The sequence below is a fragment of the Octopus sinensis genome, unplaced genomic scaffold (genome assembly GCF_006345805.1).
Source record: "Octopus sinensis unplaced genomic scaffold, ASM634580v1 Contig14981, whole genome shotgun sequence".
In the NCBI taxonomy this organism is placed as follows: Eukaryota; Metazoa; Mollusca; class Cephalopoda; order Octopoda; family Octopodidae; genus Octopus; species Octopus sinensis.
In genome coordinates this window covers 45,917-64,159 of record NW_021833455.1, presented here as the reverse complement: position 1 = coordinate 64,159, position 18,243 = coordinate 45,917, and the positions used below count along the sequence as shown (strand labels likewise).

The 18,243-nt window shown below is 35.6% G+C and overlaps 1 protein-coding gene across 1 annotated transcript in view; it reads left to right on the top strand.

Moving 5' to 3' along the window:
• Window positions 1-394: 394 nt before the first annotated feature.
• LOC115230225 overlaps window positions 395-18,243 on the top strand; it is a gene marked incomplete at its 5' end in the record, with an annotated part of 44,539 nt that continues 26,690 nt past the window's right edge. The window contains 3 exons of the mRNA XM_029800441.2: window positions 395-455; window positions 6,003-6,068; window positions 9,387-9,448. Coding sequence (XP_029656301.1) covers window positions 395-455; window positions 6,003-6,068; window positions 9,387-9,448 — 189 coding nt within the window. The remainder of the gene's footprint in view (window positions 456-6,002; window positions 6,069-9,386; window positions 9,449-18,243) is intronic.

Sequence of the window (18,243 nt, the reverse complement as noted above, 5' to 3'; positions counted from 1 at the left end):
CTTTTTGACTCACCCTCGTATAATTAAATCATCATCAGTGTTTTAGTGTCTACTCTTGGAAATGAATGACACTGCTTGTAGGACAGTGAAACTCATTTACAACTCATATTTGTAAATTGAGCAAGGACTTTGAACAAGTCAGTGAAAGAAGCTAAAATCGAAGAGAATATTATGAAACAGCCCAAAAGTAATTTAAATGCTGCATTTTATTGGAATACAGCCCAGACTTGCCTTTTGTGTTAATTTTTTTCACATTTTGATTTCTCATTTAAATTATGCAATTTACCAATATTTTCTTTTTTTTTATTGATTATATTATTTTAATATACACATGCATATCTTTTAAAGTTCATTTTTATTCATTTACTTACGAATGAAATTGATTTTTGTTTAGATATGCAAAGGTCGTGCTCCGCGTACTTCAAAGTTACAAAAACCAAGGCCATTGAAAAGAGGTAAGTATTGAATATCAAAATATTTCCAGTTTTTCAATGCAAAAGTATTGAATTTTGTTACTCAAGCTGCTAACCTTTATAATCCTCTGCTGAATTTTACTTGGTCATGTGCAAAGGGGTGCTGAAAAGTTTTTGGCTTCTGTTCTTTAGCATTTAAACCGGCCAGATATCATCATCATCATCGTCGTCGTTTAACATCCGCTTTCTATGCTGGCATAGGTTGGACAGTCCTCAGTCAAACCGTCCAACCCATGCCAGCATGGAAGCAGACGTTAAACGACGACGATGATGATGATGATGATGATGATGATATCTGGTCAAAATGTTTGACCTGTTTTATGTTCAGGCCGCCACCATGTAAAAAGCACCAGCCAAATGTAGTTGACGCCAGGCTCCTCGCCCCAACTGGCTCCTGTGCCAATGGCATGTAAAGAACGGCATCCGAACATAATCGATGCTAGCCCCCCACCTCCCGGCTCCTGTGCCAGTGGCACATAAAAAGCACCCACTACACACTTGGAGTGGTTGGTGTTTGGAAGGGCATCCAGCTGTAGAAACATTGCCAGATCAGACTGAAGCTTGGTACGGCCTCCTGGCTTGCCTGTCCCCAGTCAAAACTGTCTAACCCATGCCAGCATGGAAAACGGACGTTAAACAATGATGATGATGATGATGGTGATGAGTGACAAGATCTGGTTTTTCACATCTATCCTACAATGTCAATCTAGATAATTCGCTGTTACCTCTTCAAAATCTCAGGCGCTGACTGCTGGAGTCTACCAGCGAGTATTTATTGGTAAATTTGGCTGGATGGTCATTCACCTGTCATTGAAACTGCAGCAAAGAAGCCGAAGAACAAAAGGCCAAAGAAAGAAGGAAAAAAACAGCAGAGCTGAAGACACCTGAAGTGGAGGTGGGTGCCATGTTGTAAACAGTAGAGGCCGAAGCCAAAAGTGGTTCCTCCTGATGATGTCCTTAGCCACTGAGTCCTATAATGAGCTTTTGAGGTAGCAAACCACAAAAACTGGTTGGAAGTGCTAGCTACAAAATAAATAAGCATTAATTTGGACAGAATAATGCTAAAGGGTTAAGGGTATCGCGAAACGCCTGGCTGGAGGCCCAACCTTCCAAATTCTTCTACAGGACTTAAAAAAAACTGAAGGACCACTGCAATGTGTCTGTGAATCTGGGAGGGGAAAATATTGAATAAAATCATAATTAACTGATGCTCCTCTACTTTTCTTTTACCCAAAGCCAGGAACTTTTCAGCCCCACCCCTTCGTAGGCTGTAATGTATTTATATGAAACTTCCTTGTAGTATCCCAAAATGTAATATTTGCTTAATCTTTGTAATTTCATAATTTTATAATGATAGAAATAGGTGCTGGCTTGGCTGTGTGTTATTAAGTCTGTTTCCCGGCCACATGGCGCCAGATTCAGTCCCACTGCCTGACACCTTGGGCAAGTGTCTTTTACTATAGCCTCAAGCCAACCAAAGCTTTGTGAATGAATTTGGTAGATGGAAACTGAAAGAAGCCCTTCATATGTATGTATGTATATATATCCAATAGTGTGTGTGTATCTTTGTGTCTGTGCTCCCCCACCCCACCCCACTGCTTGACAACCCGTGTTGGTGTGTTTATATCCTGTATCTTAGCGGTTCTGCAAGAGAAACTGATAGAATAAGCTCCAGGCTTTCTAAAAAGAAAAAAAAAAGTAAGTATTGGAGTTGATTTGTTCGTTTGACTAAAATGGCCGCTGTCCAATGACTGAAACAAGTAACAGATTACAGTGAATGTGAAATGTACATTTTGGATTGATTGGATGGAGAGAGTCTTTTGATTGATACCTCTTTATGCTAATGACCAGTTTTTTTTCAGAAATCAAATGACTTGGTTTTGAACAAGAATCGACCTTCTTGCATGATGGTGCACTATCATACAAGACAGTTACAGTTTGCAATTTATGAGCTGTGCTTCTGTTGCTATATATATATATATATATATATATATATATATAGCCTCTTAGGTTCCCAGATTTTTTTTGTCTTTTGGGTTCGTTCGAAGAGGGTTCATAAAACTGGAAGGTGTAGTATTGTTTTCATCTTAGAGACATACCAGAATTCATTAAAGAAATATTATGGCTACATTTGCTGGGATCACAGATGAGATACACCAGAATATGGTGAATGATGCTGGAATATTGTGAAAAGCTACAAAAGAAAGTCATAGAATTTTAATGCCATTAACCCTTTTGTTACCATATTTCTTCTGCTGAGATGCTCTGAGTTTCTTTCAATTAATTTTAAATATAACAAAGAATTTAGTAAAATAACTTAGTTATTATTCAGCTAGTGTTAGGAACATAAGTTGTGACTAAGGTTTGGTGGAAAATTTTAATTCAGAAATTTTGAAAACAAGACATTTGTACTACAAAACCAGAGGCTGTTTCAGGCGGATTGGTAACAAAAGGGTTAATGTTACTGATATTTTGAATATCATCCATTTTATCCGACTTTTCTTTACCATCGTGATTAAATTGACATCATTTACACAAGTATAGACTTTAAATGTTTTGTGAAAATATCAGCTAAAAGCATGTATATGTAAAATAGTTTACTTCCCAATCACATGGTTTTTGGGTTCTGTTCCACTGCATGGCATTTTCAGTGTCTTCCACTATTGCCCCAGACGACCAAAGCTTTGTGAATGGATTTGGTTGACAGAAACTGAAAGAAGCCCATCTTTTCTGTGTGTATGTGTGTACATGTCCTCTTGTCTTGACATCATATGATAGTTGTGAACAAACATCCCCATCATATAAAATAATGTCATTCATTTTCTGTCTTTGATGAAAAATTCTCTGGCCATGAGGGATGTTACTGTACTTGGAATTAAGATAAAGTTTGGTATCTGGCAGTGGACAATCTGCCTCAACAAATTTCGTGTGACTCCTGCTAGCATGGGAAACTGTATTGTTAGTATGATGATGGTGGTGGTTATTAGAATTCCAATCTCTATCTCAAGGTACCATTCCATGAGATTTAATCTGCTACACGATTCTTGGAATTATACATACATACCAAGAAAGTGGATGGTCAAGTCAAGAGATTGGCATTTTACATTCTTTACACTACCTTGGGGTGGAGGCGCAATGGCCTAGTGGTTAGGGCAGTGGACTCGCAGTCGTAGGATCGTGGTTTTGATTCCCAGACCGGGCATTGTGATTGTTTATTGAACGAAAACACCTAAAGCTCCACAAGGCTCCAGCAGGGGGTGGTGGTGAACCCAGCTGCACACTTTCACCACAACTTTCTCTCACTCTTTCTTCCTGTTTCTGTTGTATCTGTATTTCAAAGGACCAGCCTTGTCACACTCTGTGTCATGCTGAATCTCCCTGAGAACTACATTGAGGGTACACGTGTCTGTGGAGTGCTCAGCCACTTGCACGTTAATAAATGAGCTGTGATGTCACTGGTGCCAAGCTGTTTCGGCCTTTGCCTTTCCTGTGGATAACATCGGTGGTGCGAAGAGAGGGTGGTATGCATAGGCAACTGCTGGTCTTCCATAAAAACAACCTTGCCCAGACTTGTGCCTCCGAGGGTAACTTTCTAGGTGCAATCCCATGGTCATTCATGACTGAAGGGGGTCACAACACACAACTGCCTTGGGTTTGTACCCAGGACATTCTTAACTAATTCGCTGTTGCAGGAAAATGATTATTATTATTGTTGTTGTTGTTACTAGCGAGTTGGCAGAAATGTTACCAATCTGCGCAAAATGCTTCGTGGCATTTCATCCATCTTTACGTTCTGAGTTCAAATTCTGTTGAAGTTGACTTTGCCTTTCATCCTTATGGGGTCAATATAATTAGTACCAGTTGATCATTTGGGTCAAATTAACCACCTTACTCACTCCCCAAAATTTGCTGGCCTTGTGCCAAAATTTGAAGCCATCACTATTGCTACTACTACTACTACTACTACTGTTATTATTATTATTATTATTATTATTATTATTATTATTATTATTATCATTGTTATTATTATTATTGTTGTTGTGGTGGTGGTGGTGGTGATCTTGCAGAATTGTCAGTACTCCAAGCAAAAATGCTTAGCAGCATTTCCTCCGTTAGACTCTTGAGTTTCACTTCCACCAAGGTCAACTTTGCCTTTCATCCTTTTGGGGCAGATAAAATGAGTACCAGTCATGAACTGGAGTGGGTTTAATTGACTTACCTCCTCCTTTAAAATCTCAGGCCTTGTGTCTATAGCAGAAAAAATTATTATTATTGTTATTATCATTATTATTATTGTTGTTGTTACCACTTACTAATCTAGTGGACATGACAATATTAAGGTTTCCAATTCCCAGTTGCAACCCCGAATTCACTTACTGGTAATATTCTTGAGAAAGTATGCCTTTATTTTCAATGTTTATCGTCTTCCTTTATGAACTTGTCATCTCGTGCATCATGAGAAACTTTTCTCATCTGTTCTTATTCAGGAATTTTAATTACACTCTTCTTCTGTTTGATTTTCCTTTTCATTTTTGGTGTGAGTGAATAGTGTTAACGCCATGTTGATTTAATCCCTTAATATTCAATTTACTCTGCCAAAGGTAATGCTTATTTATTCACATTGTTTTGAATTAATCACATGTCGTCTTGTAGAGTTGAGACTCCAATGATGTGATTGTTTATTGTAGGTTAGGTGTGACTGGCCACATCTGGCTGGTTTGATAATAAAACAGATAGACTATTTGGGCCAAATATGACTGGTTTAATCCTTTAGCATCTAAACTGGTCAAATATTCTGTTTTCTATTCAAACCAATGAGATCTTGCCTCTCACACCTACCCTACAATGTCATTCTAAAAATAAACACATTATCAAACTTCAAAGCTACAAGACAATGCATGAATAATTGACAACAATTATGCATTTCACAAAGTAAATTGGATGCTAAAGGGTTAAAGTTACGGAATATTATAAACGATCCAAGAGGATTATTCTGTGCAGGTCAAAAGCATCGTTTCTTTTCCTAATTATATTGAAAGTGTTGGATTTATTATTACATTTAAAATAGAAAAGAATTGTAGTTCGCTTGAAGTGCCATAAGTACAGAAGCAGACTAATGAATGAAATGTGGAAATCTAAACAATGCAGAGATGAAAGTTTCGGACACAAAAGCTCATCTTCAGAAAAATACTGTCAAGCAAATATGTGTCGACATAGATCCTGCTTTTGGGATTGCCAGATGAGCAGTGGACCTGTTTTAGTTAGATGCTTGTACTGTGTTCTTCTGATGATGGGCCTTTGCACCTGAAATATGTAAAAGTTCTTCAACTTCCATTTCTGCATTGTTTGAAGCTTTCCTCATTTCATTTTTGTAATTCTACGTTTAAAATATTTAACACTTATTTCTTGGTTTTTCATTTACATGTATATTTTTCACTTCTGACTTTTCAACACTTGATATTTAGTTATTTTACAACTGAATGTAAAACTTATACTGAAGCAAACGTCATCTAATGTTCTTGATTTTAGAAACCTTAAATGGTACACAAAACGGGAATATTTTCTGTGGTGGATTCTACCTCCTAAGCCCTACTGGTAATTAGCTGAATCTTATCTATAAAAAGCTTCTTAGCTTATTATAGATTGCTTCATATTATTTCTGTGTGTCATTATAAATTTCTTTATTTTCAATTGGTTATTTTCATTTGGTTGCTTTGTTGCATTTAAAATTTCATTTGAGCAATGACTTTTTTTTTTAAGGCTGTTTTTGCATTTATTAATTTTCATTTAAAAATTGAGTTCATTAGTTAGTGTTATTCATTTCTGTAATTTATAAAATAGCATCAAACATCTTCAAACGTAGCCTTGCATCTTTTCTGTGTTTTGTGGAAGAAGTTGTTCATCGTGTGCGTGTGTGTGCCTTTGGGTCCGTGTTTGTTCCCCCCACCACTACTTGATAACCAGTGTTGGTGTGTTTACATCCCAGTGATCTAGCAATTCAGCAAAAAGAACGGATTTAATAAGTTCCAAGTTTAAAAAAGAAAAATATATATTGGGGCAATTTGATCGACTAAAAATTCTTCTAGGCTATGATGCCCCAGCATGGTCACAGTCCAGTGACTGACTGAAAGAAGTAAAACAATCATGTTCCAAACAAGCTTCTATCACAGAACATTTCAAAAGAACTTCCTGGCTTTAGTTTTGATGTAAGACCAATATTTTTTGAAATCTTCCCTCTGAAAGTTTTCTCTCCTAGAATAAGATATGAGTCTATGTTTGAAGACAGCAATAAACTTTGGAAAAGGGTATGGCAGAATTACCTAATTCTTAGATATTGTGAAACTCTGATAGTTTTCTTTTAAACTCAGATGGATTTAAGAAATTATCACTGTCTTTGCTTGTTGCTGCTTCATGAAAGTTCACTTTACATTGGTTTTTGCCAGTTTTCGTTGTGAAATTTTAACCTTTCAGATCATACCGTATATTCTGTACAAAATAAATTTATATTAACAACTTAGGAAGATCTAGACTTTACAAAAATCTTTGGCAGCAGTTAAAAATGGTAAGGGTAAGTTTACTCAAAGAAGTTATCAATACTCAACAGCTTAATGTGTGTTGTCAGCAAATTAATTAGTTAAAAACGAAGCAACTGGCAACTGGCCTAGTTGGACTTTTGTTTCTAATCAAATAATATTCAATAAGAGATATCTTTGATGACATTGTTTGAAAAGTATTTTGATATTTTAGTTGTGTAAATTGAGATTCTGCTGGCTTTGTTCCATGCTTAAAATAGGAAAATGCCTAGCTGGATATATTTCTCTTCCATTCATAAGAATTTCAAATTTATTTTTTTTTATTTTTATCTAAAAGAAAAACATTTCTAGTTAATACAAATTTTAATTTTTTGCTTTTCTATTGGAATTTGAAGTTTAGATTCATTCAACTGTTATTGAAAAAAAAAATATTGTTTCAAAATTAGAAAAGCAGAAAGAAAATGGAAAATTTGATTCTGTTTGTTTTTTTTTTCTTTTATTGTAAGAATTTTTGAATATTAAACTCTACTGGGTGGTTATGTTATATTAGTAAATCCAAAATAACTTATGACTTCCTTATAGAGAGATATTTTGTTAACAGTAAACTTATTGAACTGTATTGTTTTCCCATAAATCTTTTCACGGGTTAGTTATCATTTGGTAAGGAATAAAACAATGTTTTTCGTAGAACAGTTTCAAATAAAAAGATAAAACCATTTCCCAACTCTGATTTGTGATTTTCCCCAATCATTTAAATATAAATCATTTCTGGATTTTGTTTGCAAACATAATTTCTTTCAAAAGTCTGGAAATCATGTTCAGAAAACATTTTGTTATGGAAATATTTTTGTAATTGATTCTAAGTTATGTTTTCTTTCTTTTAAATAGATTAACTTCTAAATTAGATAATCTAGTGTTTTCGCAGATAAGGTATTGATTTTCATTGATATTTGCTTTCTTTAATTTACAATAAAAACAAGATTGCACCTGATATAATATTTTAATTTAGTCAAGATATTGGAATAGATATTATTACATCAACTGTAGTAATTTGATATTTTTTGCTTTCTTGCATTGTTAATGTCTGAGATTATATAACATTTTTGGAAACCAGCCATTTCAAACATTTCTTTTCCTGTCTATGATACAATCTCTAAACCAAAACAACCCCTACCACCCAAAAAACTAAATAATTTATTCCAAAGATTTTCATCTTTTTTTTTTAAAGTTACAAATTTTTTATTTACCTAAAATTATATGATTATGGATATCTATTTCTGTTGTAGTTTAAAATGTCAAGAGTTAAGGAAAAACAAATGATTTTATTAGCTAGATCAACGTTTTCTAAAGTATGTTCACTTAAAAAAATTCTGCTTTATAACAAAATTAGTATTCATCATTTTCAAGTTATATATCATATTATATATATGTATATATATATATAACTTAAGTTTATTTCCACAAATTTTCTATAGAATTCAGAACCAGTACTGAAAGTTATGTTTCTAATATGAATTTGTCTACATAAACAATGCAATAGAAGATAGAAAATACTGGTGTATATATATATTTCAGGAGTTATTGCTGATTCATCAGCATCACATCCAACTAACTCATCAACTATCCATGAACCCATTGCTTAAATACCCACTAAGTTTAGCTGTGTAACATTACTGGATAGATTAATTTAAAATATTAAACACACACAGACATACGCACTAATTATCTTTCTTAAGGATTTTTTGTTAGATCTAATGTTTTTAAAATTAAGGTGGTAGGGAATTTTTGTACCTTTATTGGTATGGTTGCTGCAGTTTTTGGGAAATATATAAGGGTTCCATGACAAGTTTGGCAATCACTGGGTTAGACCTCATAGAAATCTTAATAACTTACTACAACCGTTTTATTGGTTATCTTATAAGATTGACTCAGTAATATCTATCTTCAGTTTCAAAAAATCACACTTCATTGTTAGTCGTTATAAATACACTTGCCTGCTGTGTACAATTTACTGAGATTGTTTTCTTAAAACTATTTTCAATATTTACTTTATTCAGTTCCTTGTTGTATTTAATCTTCACATTTTGTTCTTTTTTTTTTGTGTTTATGAAAGTCTTTGTCGCATGACTTCAGTTTCAGTCTTAACTTGTTTTACTATTTATTGTATAATTGTTAAATGTTATCTAAACTATAATCATAGCTCCAGTCATTTTATTTCAATTTACTGTGAATTTCTTATTTTCACTTATCTGTTTGTTTATTTTTTTTGTAAAACGTAATTGTTTTGTCTTTTTGCATTTGACATTTAAGCATTTTGATATCGTCACAGTAACAGCTGCATTTTATTTCATTTCATTCATGTACAAATTTTTTCCTGTAGATCCAGATGTTGATTTGAATAATCATATACCATCGACGTCCACCAATGGTAAACTATGTGAGGTAAGCTCATGTCTGATTAGTTTGCTGATAAATCGTCATCATTTCACATCCATTTTCCATGCTGGCATGGGTTGGATGGTTTGACAAGGAGCTTGCCAGCCGGAGAGCTGCACCAGGCTCCAGTTGTCTGTTTAAGCATGATTTCTACAGCTAGATGTCTGTAGTGGTCTTTGTAGCTAAATAGTTGAATGATCTCCCTTGCAAGAAGGATCTTCCTTTCTAACTTTCTTGAAGCTTCTGTGTCAGGAGACGTGATTCTTAATTATTCAAGAAGCTTAGCATTTCTCTTGGAAGTTTCTAAAATGTCTAGTGTTCCATTAATAAAAACAGCTTGCTAACTCCGCTCTTTGCTTCTTGGTTGTTTAGACTTAGAACCATTCATGTCATTGCCATGTCCATCTATTTCTCTATGCCACATGACTGAAAGCTGCCACTTAGCTGTTATTTCTATATTTCCTATCGCTGAACTTTCTTGCATAGATTACTTCATTCAACTAGATTCTACATTACGGTTATGTTTCATCGTTGACCAGTAAATAAAATGTATTTTTATGTAGTAAATATTATAAGTCTTGAATTTATTCTTCATCTCTATATGAACTCTTGTAATAACATACACACAGCCACATCAACACCTTATATATAACCATTACATGCCCTTCTTAAAGCCAACCCCTTTACAGAGTGTACTGGGTGCATTTTACGCAACACCAGCACTCGTGCTTTTTATATGGCGCCATCACAGACACTTTTTACATGATGCCAGCACTAAAAGATGAACTGAAAACATTTTAACGATTTAGATTTTTTTTCATTTCATCTAAAATAGTGTTTATGCTAGTTTATAAGAGTTGGCATATTAGAGAACCATGTGGCATCTTGGGCAAATGGCCTCAGGCCAAAAAGAAGTTTGTGACTAGATTGGTAGACAGAAACTGAAAGAAGCCTGTCTTGTGTGTGTGTATGTGTATGTATCTGCATCATCATTTAATGTCCGTTGTCCATGCTGGCATGGGTTGCATGGTTTTGTATGGCTGCATGCCCTTCCTAATGCCAACCACCCCCAAGAGTGTAAGAAGTGCTTTTACATGCCACCAGCATGGGTGCCAATTTGTGTGACACTGGTGTCTGCCACATCTGCAATATTGTTCAGCTTGATGGGTCTTCTTCCCAAGCACAACATAATGCCAAAAGTCTTGGTCATTGCCTTCATGAGGCCCAACACTCAGCTACTTTGCCTCCATGAGTGAGTGAATTCCTTTCGAGTGTTGCTGCTTTGTGTTTGTGTTGTCTCACACCACTACATGACAACTGGTGCTGGTTTGTTTACTTCCCCATAACTTAGCAATTTGGCAAAAGAGACCAACAAAATAAGTACCCGGATTTAAAAAAAAAGCAAATATTGGGTTGATTCATTTGACTAGAAATGTTTCAAGGTGGGGCCCCAGCATGGCCACAGTCCAGCGACTAAAAAAGTAAAAGATAACTTCTTAATATGATTCGTGAATAAATGCCAAAGACATACACATTTAAATTTGTTCCTACAACCACAGATGTTTCTATGTTTTATTGCATTCTACTTAACCCTTTTGGTACCAACCTGGCTGAAACCACCTCTGGCTCTGTAGTACAAATGTCTTGTTTTCATGAGTTTTGAATCCAAATCTTCCACCAAACCTTAGTCGCAATTTATGTTCTTAACACTAGCTTAATGACAACTAAGTTATTTTACTAAATTCTTTGTTATATTGAAAATTAATTGAAAGAAACACAGAACATCTCAACAGAAATACAGTAACGAAAGGGTTAATCAATTATCCTGTTACATTTTGAATATAACATCTCCCCTAAAATATGTCTGACTATTTATACAAATAACATAATTTATATTCTATTTATTTATTAATTTCATTTATAAAGTGAGTTACGTTGAAAGCACTTGATGTTATGTGTTTTAATTAGGTAAATTGAGGATAGTTGAGAGGAAAGCACTGGATGATAGGATTAAAGTGGGCTAATAACAGCTGAGACAGTTTAAATTTGTATTAGGAAGAGCTAGTGTGCATTCTTAGTCATAGTAACATTTGATTACATACTAGTCACAGTGTAATTACTACTGACTTCTATTTAAAGAAGTCATGGTTATTGTTTAGTTTGGTACTCGACTCTTTTGTATATTGATCTACCTGTGAATTATTATATTGAAATTTCAGGAAGTATACGAAGGGAACTGTAATTTGCGTTTGTACCTAAGCTTTTAGTTAGGGGTTGAATATTCCTTTTCTACTCTAGGCACAAGGCCCGAAATTTTGGGGGATGGGGACCAGTCGATTCGATCGACCCCAACACGTAATTGGAACTTAATTTATTGAACCCAAAAGGATGAAAAGCTAAGTCGACCTTGGCGGAATTTGAACTTAGAACATAACGGCAGACGAAATACTGCTAAGCATTTCACCCGGTGTGCTAACACTTCTGCCAGTTTACCACCAGAGTTAAAGGTTGAATATTAAAGAGCAAATTAAGACAGCGAACTGACAGAATCATTAGCACATCATTAGTAAAATGTTTAATAGCATTTTGTCTGTCTTTACATGCTGAGATCAAATTCCACAAAGGTTATCTTTTTGAGGTCAATAAAATAAGTACCAGTTGAATATTGGGGTCAATCTAATTGACTTAGCTCCTCCTAAAATTACTGGCCTTGTGATAAAATTTGAAACCAATATTAAAGAATAAACTGATGCAATCAGATATATATATATATATTGAGGAAACTATTTTTTAATAATATTAATTGTTTCTTTATTACCCACAAGGGGCTAAACATAGAGGGAACAAACATGGACAGACAAACGGATTAAGTCGATTGCATCGACCCCAGTGCTTAACTGGTACTTATTTAATCGACCCTGAAAGGATGAAAGGCAAAGTCGACCTCGGCGGAATTTGAACTCAGAACGTGAAGACAGATGAAATACAGCTAAGCATTTCGCCCGGCGCGCTAACGTGTCTGCAGGGCTGTTTAGACTGTTAATTACATGTTACTGTTTTGTAACAGTGACATTGATTTTAATATTTCATTAATTTCATCCTCTAAAAGCCAGTTAACAAATAGCTTTTTCTCTGTTCACCTGTTAATAGCAGAAACAGGTGTCACTTAGCACAGCCGACCGGCTGTTGGATTGGGCTAAAATGTTTTACTGTATCTTGTTTTGCTCTGACTGCAATAAACTTGACCTTTCATCGTGTGAGCTTCATAAAGTCAGTCAAGTTGATTCGTTTAACTGATATAATCCTCTGCAAATCTGTTGCGTTGAAACAACACGAGAGATCAATGTTAACGATGCATTTTCCATTTTTATCTCCAAAGTAAATTTACTCTGGAAAATTTGCAAATATATCTACTTTAATAATACTGTTGTGTGTTTCTCTGTCACAACATATGAACGAGAAAGGAAGGGGTGATAGATGAATAAGGAAGGGAGGGGTGGTGACAAACTGGTAGTGGGAGCATTTGAACTGTGTGTGTGTATGTGTGTGTGCGTGTACAAGGGAAGTATGTGAATGTTTGTATGTGTGTGTATATGCCTGTATGTGTGTGTGTGTGTGTACAAGGGAAATATGTGAATGTATATGTGAACCATCGTTCTTTTAGTAACAAATGATGATTGATGTCACATCTCGAAGGACAACCACTTGATAACATTGGCAAGTGTATTAATTTGATTTCCTATCCATATTTATATATAAAATACTACAATTAGCCTTCATTTTTGACGGCACAGGGTCAGCTAGTTTATTGATAAATTTTAACGTATTGTAGTAAATAATCAAAGTTTATAAGCCAATTAAGTTGATTCAATTAACGGGTTATAATCCCTTACTAATCTGTTGTATTCAAACTTGAGAAATCAATATAAGTGATAATAATATGGGGCAGAATTGTTAGCATGCTGGGCGAAATGCTTAACAGTATTTCGTTTGTTTTTATGTTCTGAGTTCAAATTTCACCAACTGACCCCCTCCCAAAAAGTTTTGGGCCTTGTGCCCGTAGTAGAAAAGAATATTTTCTCTCAGTTAAGGTGGCGAGCTGGCAGAATTGTTAATATGCCGGGCAAAATGCTTAGCGGTATTTTGTCTGTTTTTATGTTCTGAGTTCAAATTCCACCAAGGTCGACGTTGCCTTTTATGCTTTCGGGGTCGATAAATTAAGTACCAGTTGTGTACTGGGGCCAATCTAGCCATAACTGGCTCCGTCCCCCAAAATTTGAGGCCTTGTGCCTAGAGTAGAAAAGAATTGTTAGCACCCTGGGCAAAATGCCTTACAGCATTTTAGCTTTTTTTTTTTTTTTACATTTTGAGTTCAAATTCCGCTGAGGCCAACTTCACTTATCATCCCTTTCGGGGTTGATAAAATTAGTCCCAATTGAGTACCAGGTTTGATGTAATCAATTTATTCCCTCATCCAGAACTGCTGGCCTTGTACTAAAATTGGAAACTGATACAAGTGAAATATTTTACTTTCAACTCCAACATATTTACAAAAAATTTTATGTAAAAATATAATCGCTTTTTTTTGGGGATAAATTTTAAGGTGTTATATTAAATAATGAAATTTTATTGATTTTTTTATTTGTGCTTACAACTGTAATATTCATTTTCAAATTTATTTATATTGAGGGTAGTTGTAAAGAAATATTTTATTTAACAAGCTGATATACAGATATTAATATATCCAAAAATGAATTCATGAAATACATTTATTTGTTATTAAAGTCTTTGATTATTGTAAAAACTTAGCAAATCAAACATACCATGGCTAACATTCATTTTGAAACTTAATAATTTATCACTAATAAGTAACATTAAATAGGAAATATTGCTTGTGGTATCAGATAACCCAGGTTAGTCACACGCACGCGCGCATATTACTATGGCACTCCATCAGGTACGACGACGAGGGTTCCAGTTGATCTGATCAACGGAACAGCCTGCTCGTGAAATTAACGTGCAAGTGGCTGAGTACTCCACAGACACGTGTACCCTTAACGTAGTTCTCGGGAAAATTCAGCGTGACACAGAGTGTGACAAGACTGGCCCCTTTGAAATACAGGTACAACAGAAACAGGAAGAAAGAGTGAGAGAAAGTTGTGATGAAAGAGTACAACAGGGTTTGCTACCAGCCCTTGCTGGAGCCTCGTGGAGCTTTTAAGTATTTTTGCTCAATAAACACTCACAATGCTCGGCCTGGGAATCGAAACTGAGATCCTTTGACCACGAGTCCGCTGCCCTAACCACTAGGCCATTGCGCCTCCACACACACATATACGCACATGTGTGTGTGTGTGTGTATGTACATATGACAGCCATTGTTGTTTCACTTTATTTGACTTATTGCTGGTTTCTGACCCATTTTACACTATTTTCTCCTGAGTTAGCTGTCAGAATTGTTAGAACATCAGAAAAAAATGCCTTGTGGTTATTTATTCCACCTCTATACATTCTGGGCTCAAATCTCATTTGTGAACCCATGGGAAACAAACCTCCACCTACTATTCTGTCTATATGTCTGTGCACTCCTTTCAATGCAATGTATGCCAGGTCTGCAAATCTAACAGAGGCCTCAAAAATCATTTTAAGATCCACAAAAATCAGCAGCTCTTGGTAGTCCAAATCGGATGTGCAATCTGTGTGGGTGTCTTTTCAGAACATTGCCTGGTTTAAAAAGCCACATCAGATGCCATGATGGTTCTAAGGTGTAGGTACCGGAGGTGGCCAAACTCTGCATAAGGAGTAGACAACCACCATATATATATATATATATATATATATATATATATATATATATATATATATATTACGGAGTGGTTGGCGTTAGGAAGGGCATCCAGCTGTAGAAACACTGCCAGATCAGACTGGAGCCTGGTGCAGCCTCCTGGCTTCCCAGACACCGGTCGAACCGGCCAACCCATGCTAGCACGGAAAATGGACGTTAAATGATTATGATGAATGATAATAATAATAATAATAATAATAATAGACAACAAAAGAATGAGACCGTGATATTAGGTAAATAGAGGAATTTATATATGTATAGTTTAGGACAATCAGTAAATTGTCATAATAGGACAAATGCTGGAGCTAAGAGCTACGATGCATTCTCATCGGCTATTATGACAATAGATGCGTGTATTTATATGTATAAATGTCTAATATATATGTAAGCATACACCTATGTGCATATGAGGATGAAGTTGCATGCATATATATGTGTGTGTGTGTGTGTATTACAGTTCTATATCTAAGAGATGAGGAGTTATTTATATTATTTACATTTGGTGGATATTTGTCCTCATTTTGTTTGCTGTTAACACAACGTTTCAGCTGATATATCCTCCAGCCTTCATCAAATGTCTTGGGGAAATTTTGAACCTGGATTCTCATTCCTAAGCTATTTTTCGATGTTGTTATTATTATTATTTTTATTATTATTATTATGTTCACTGCTTGGAATCGAACTCAGAATCTTGGGTTAAGAGCCCATGGGCATATGGCGTAGTGGTTAGGAGCACGGGCTACTAACCCTAAGATTCCGAGTTCGGTTCCAGGTAGTGACCTGAATAATAATAATAATAATAATAATAATAATAATAATAACATTGAAAAATACCTTAGGAATGAGAACCCAGGTTTCGAAATTTCCCCAAGACACCTGATGAAGGGTGGAGGGTATATCAGCCGAAACGTGTTAACAACAAACATAATGTGTAAATAATGTGTGTGTGTGGATTTGTGTATGAGTACATAAATGCATATGTTTGTGTGTGTATGGGCATGTATATATATATATATATATATTTGTGTGATGTCCTAAACTATACATATACACACATACATATATGTATATGTGGATGAGGATAGCTGTGTGAAAAAGTGCCACACCTTAGCGGTTGTGGGAACCTGTGGAAGAGGTAGACCCAGGAAGACCTGGGATAAGGTGGTGAATCACAACCTTTGAACATTAGACCTCACCAAGGCAATGACTAGTGACTGAGACCTTTGGAAATATGCTGTGCGTGGGAAGACTCGCCTAGCCCAAGTGAGACCATAACCCTGTGGTCTATGCCAGGGGTGTAACCAGCCCACTTATGTGTACCTTTCCTTCATTGCACACTAAGCTCTGCTTGCGAAGACCTGTTGAGGCAAGGTAAATAGAAATCAAATTCGATGACTGGTATCCATGCTAGTGGAGCACTAAGAGCACCATCCAAGCATGATCGTTACCAGAGCAGCAAACTGGCTTCCGTGCCAGTGGCACGTAAAAGGCACCATTCAAGCGTGACTGCTACCAGCGTCGCCTACTGGCACTTGTGCTGGTGGCACATGAACAAAACATTCAAGCAAGGTCATTGCCAGTGCTGCTGGACTGGCCCTTGTGCAGGTGGCATGTAAAAAACACCCACTACACTCTCAGAGTGGTTGGCGTTAGGAAGGGCATCCAGCTGTAGAAACACTGCCAGATCAGACTGGAGCCTGGTGCAGCCTTCTGACTCTCCAGACCTCAGTCAAACTGTCCAATCCATGCCAGCATTGAAAGCTGACGTTATACAATGGTGATGATGAGATTATATATGTATGTACACACACACACACACACACATTTATATATATATATATACTATTACTTCTGTTCAATATATATATATATTATATATATATATTGGGTTGGTGCATAATTATTGCGGCTTTTTTTTCAATAAATTTTATTCAACAAAATCAATAACATGTAACAAAAACATCTTTAAATGATTATTCTGGAGCATATTCACCATCTACTTCAATTACTGCTTCCCATTTGCTTGGCAGACAGTCAGACTGTCATTTAAAGATGTTTTTGTTAAATATTATTATTGTTTTTTGTTTTTTTTGAAAAAAAGCCGCAATAATTAAGCACCAACCCAATATATATATATATATATATATATGTGTATATATATATATATATATTGAACAGAAGTAATAGAGTTTGATAAGTGCCGATGCACGAAACTCGCGGACCTTGAGTCACTCTATTGCTTCTGCTAAATATTAATAAAAATATCCATATACTCATAATTTGAATTCTATTTTTGCTGTTTGCATCAACATACCAGCATAAATATATATATATGCGTGCACACACACACACACACACACACACACACACACACACACACACACACACACACACACACACACAGTGTTATGGTTGTGTATGGGTAAAAGAAAGTGTTCAGTACACACTTCTTGTGTATATTTTGTGTATTAAAACCAAGAGAGACTTTATTGAAATGAAGATTATTTTTTAGTGGTTGTTTGAAAAGAAAAGATTAGGCTTAAAGCTTAATAGATTTGATTACAAGCTACTTGTGCGTGTGTGTGTGTGTGTGTGTGTGTGTGTGTGTGGTGTGTGTGTGTGTGTGTGTGTGTGCATGCATGCATGTGTGTGTGTATGTATGTGTGTGTTTAGTGTTAATGCTTGTGGCTTAGTTGTTAGGGTTATTCAGCTTACAATCATAAAGTTGGGAGTTCAATGTGTCCTTGAGCAAGACACTTCATTTCACGCTGCTCCAGACTGCTCAGCTGGCAAAAATGAGTTGTATCTGTAATTCAAAGGGGTCCAGCCTTGTCACATGCTGTGTCAAGGCTGGATCTCCCCCTAAAACCGTTAAGGGTGTGCAGGTCTATGGAGTACTCAGACAGTAATTTTTTTTTTTTTTTGTTAACCTGTACTTATTCTGTCGGTCTCTTTT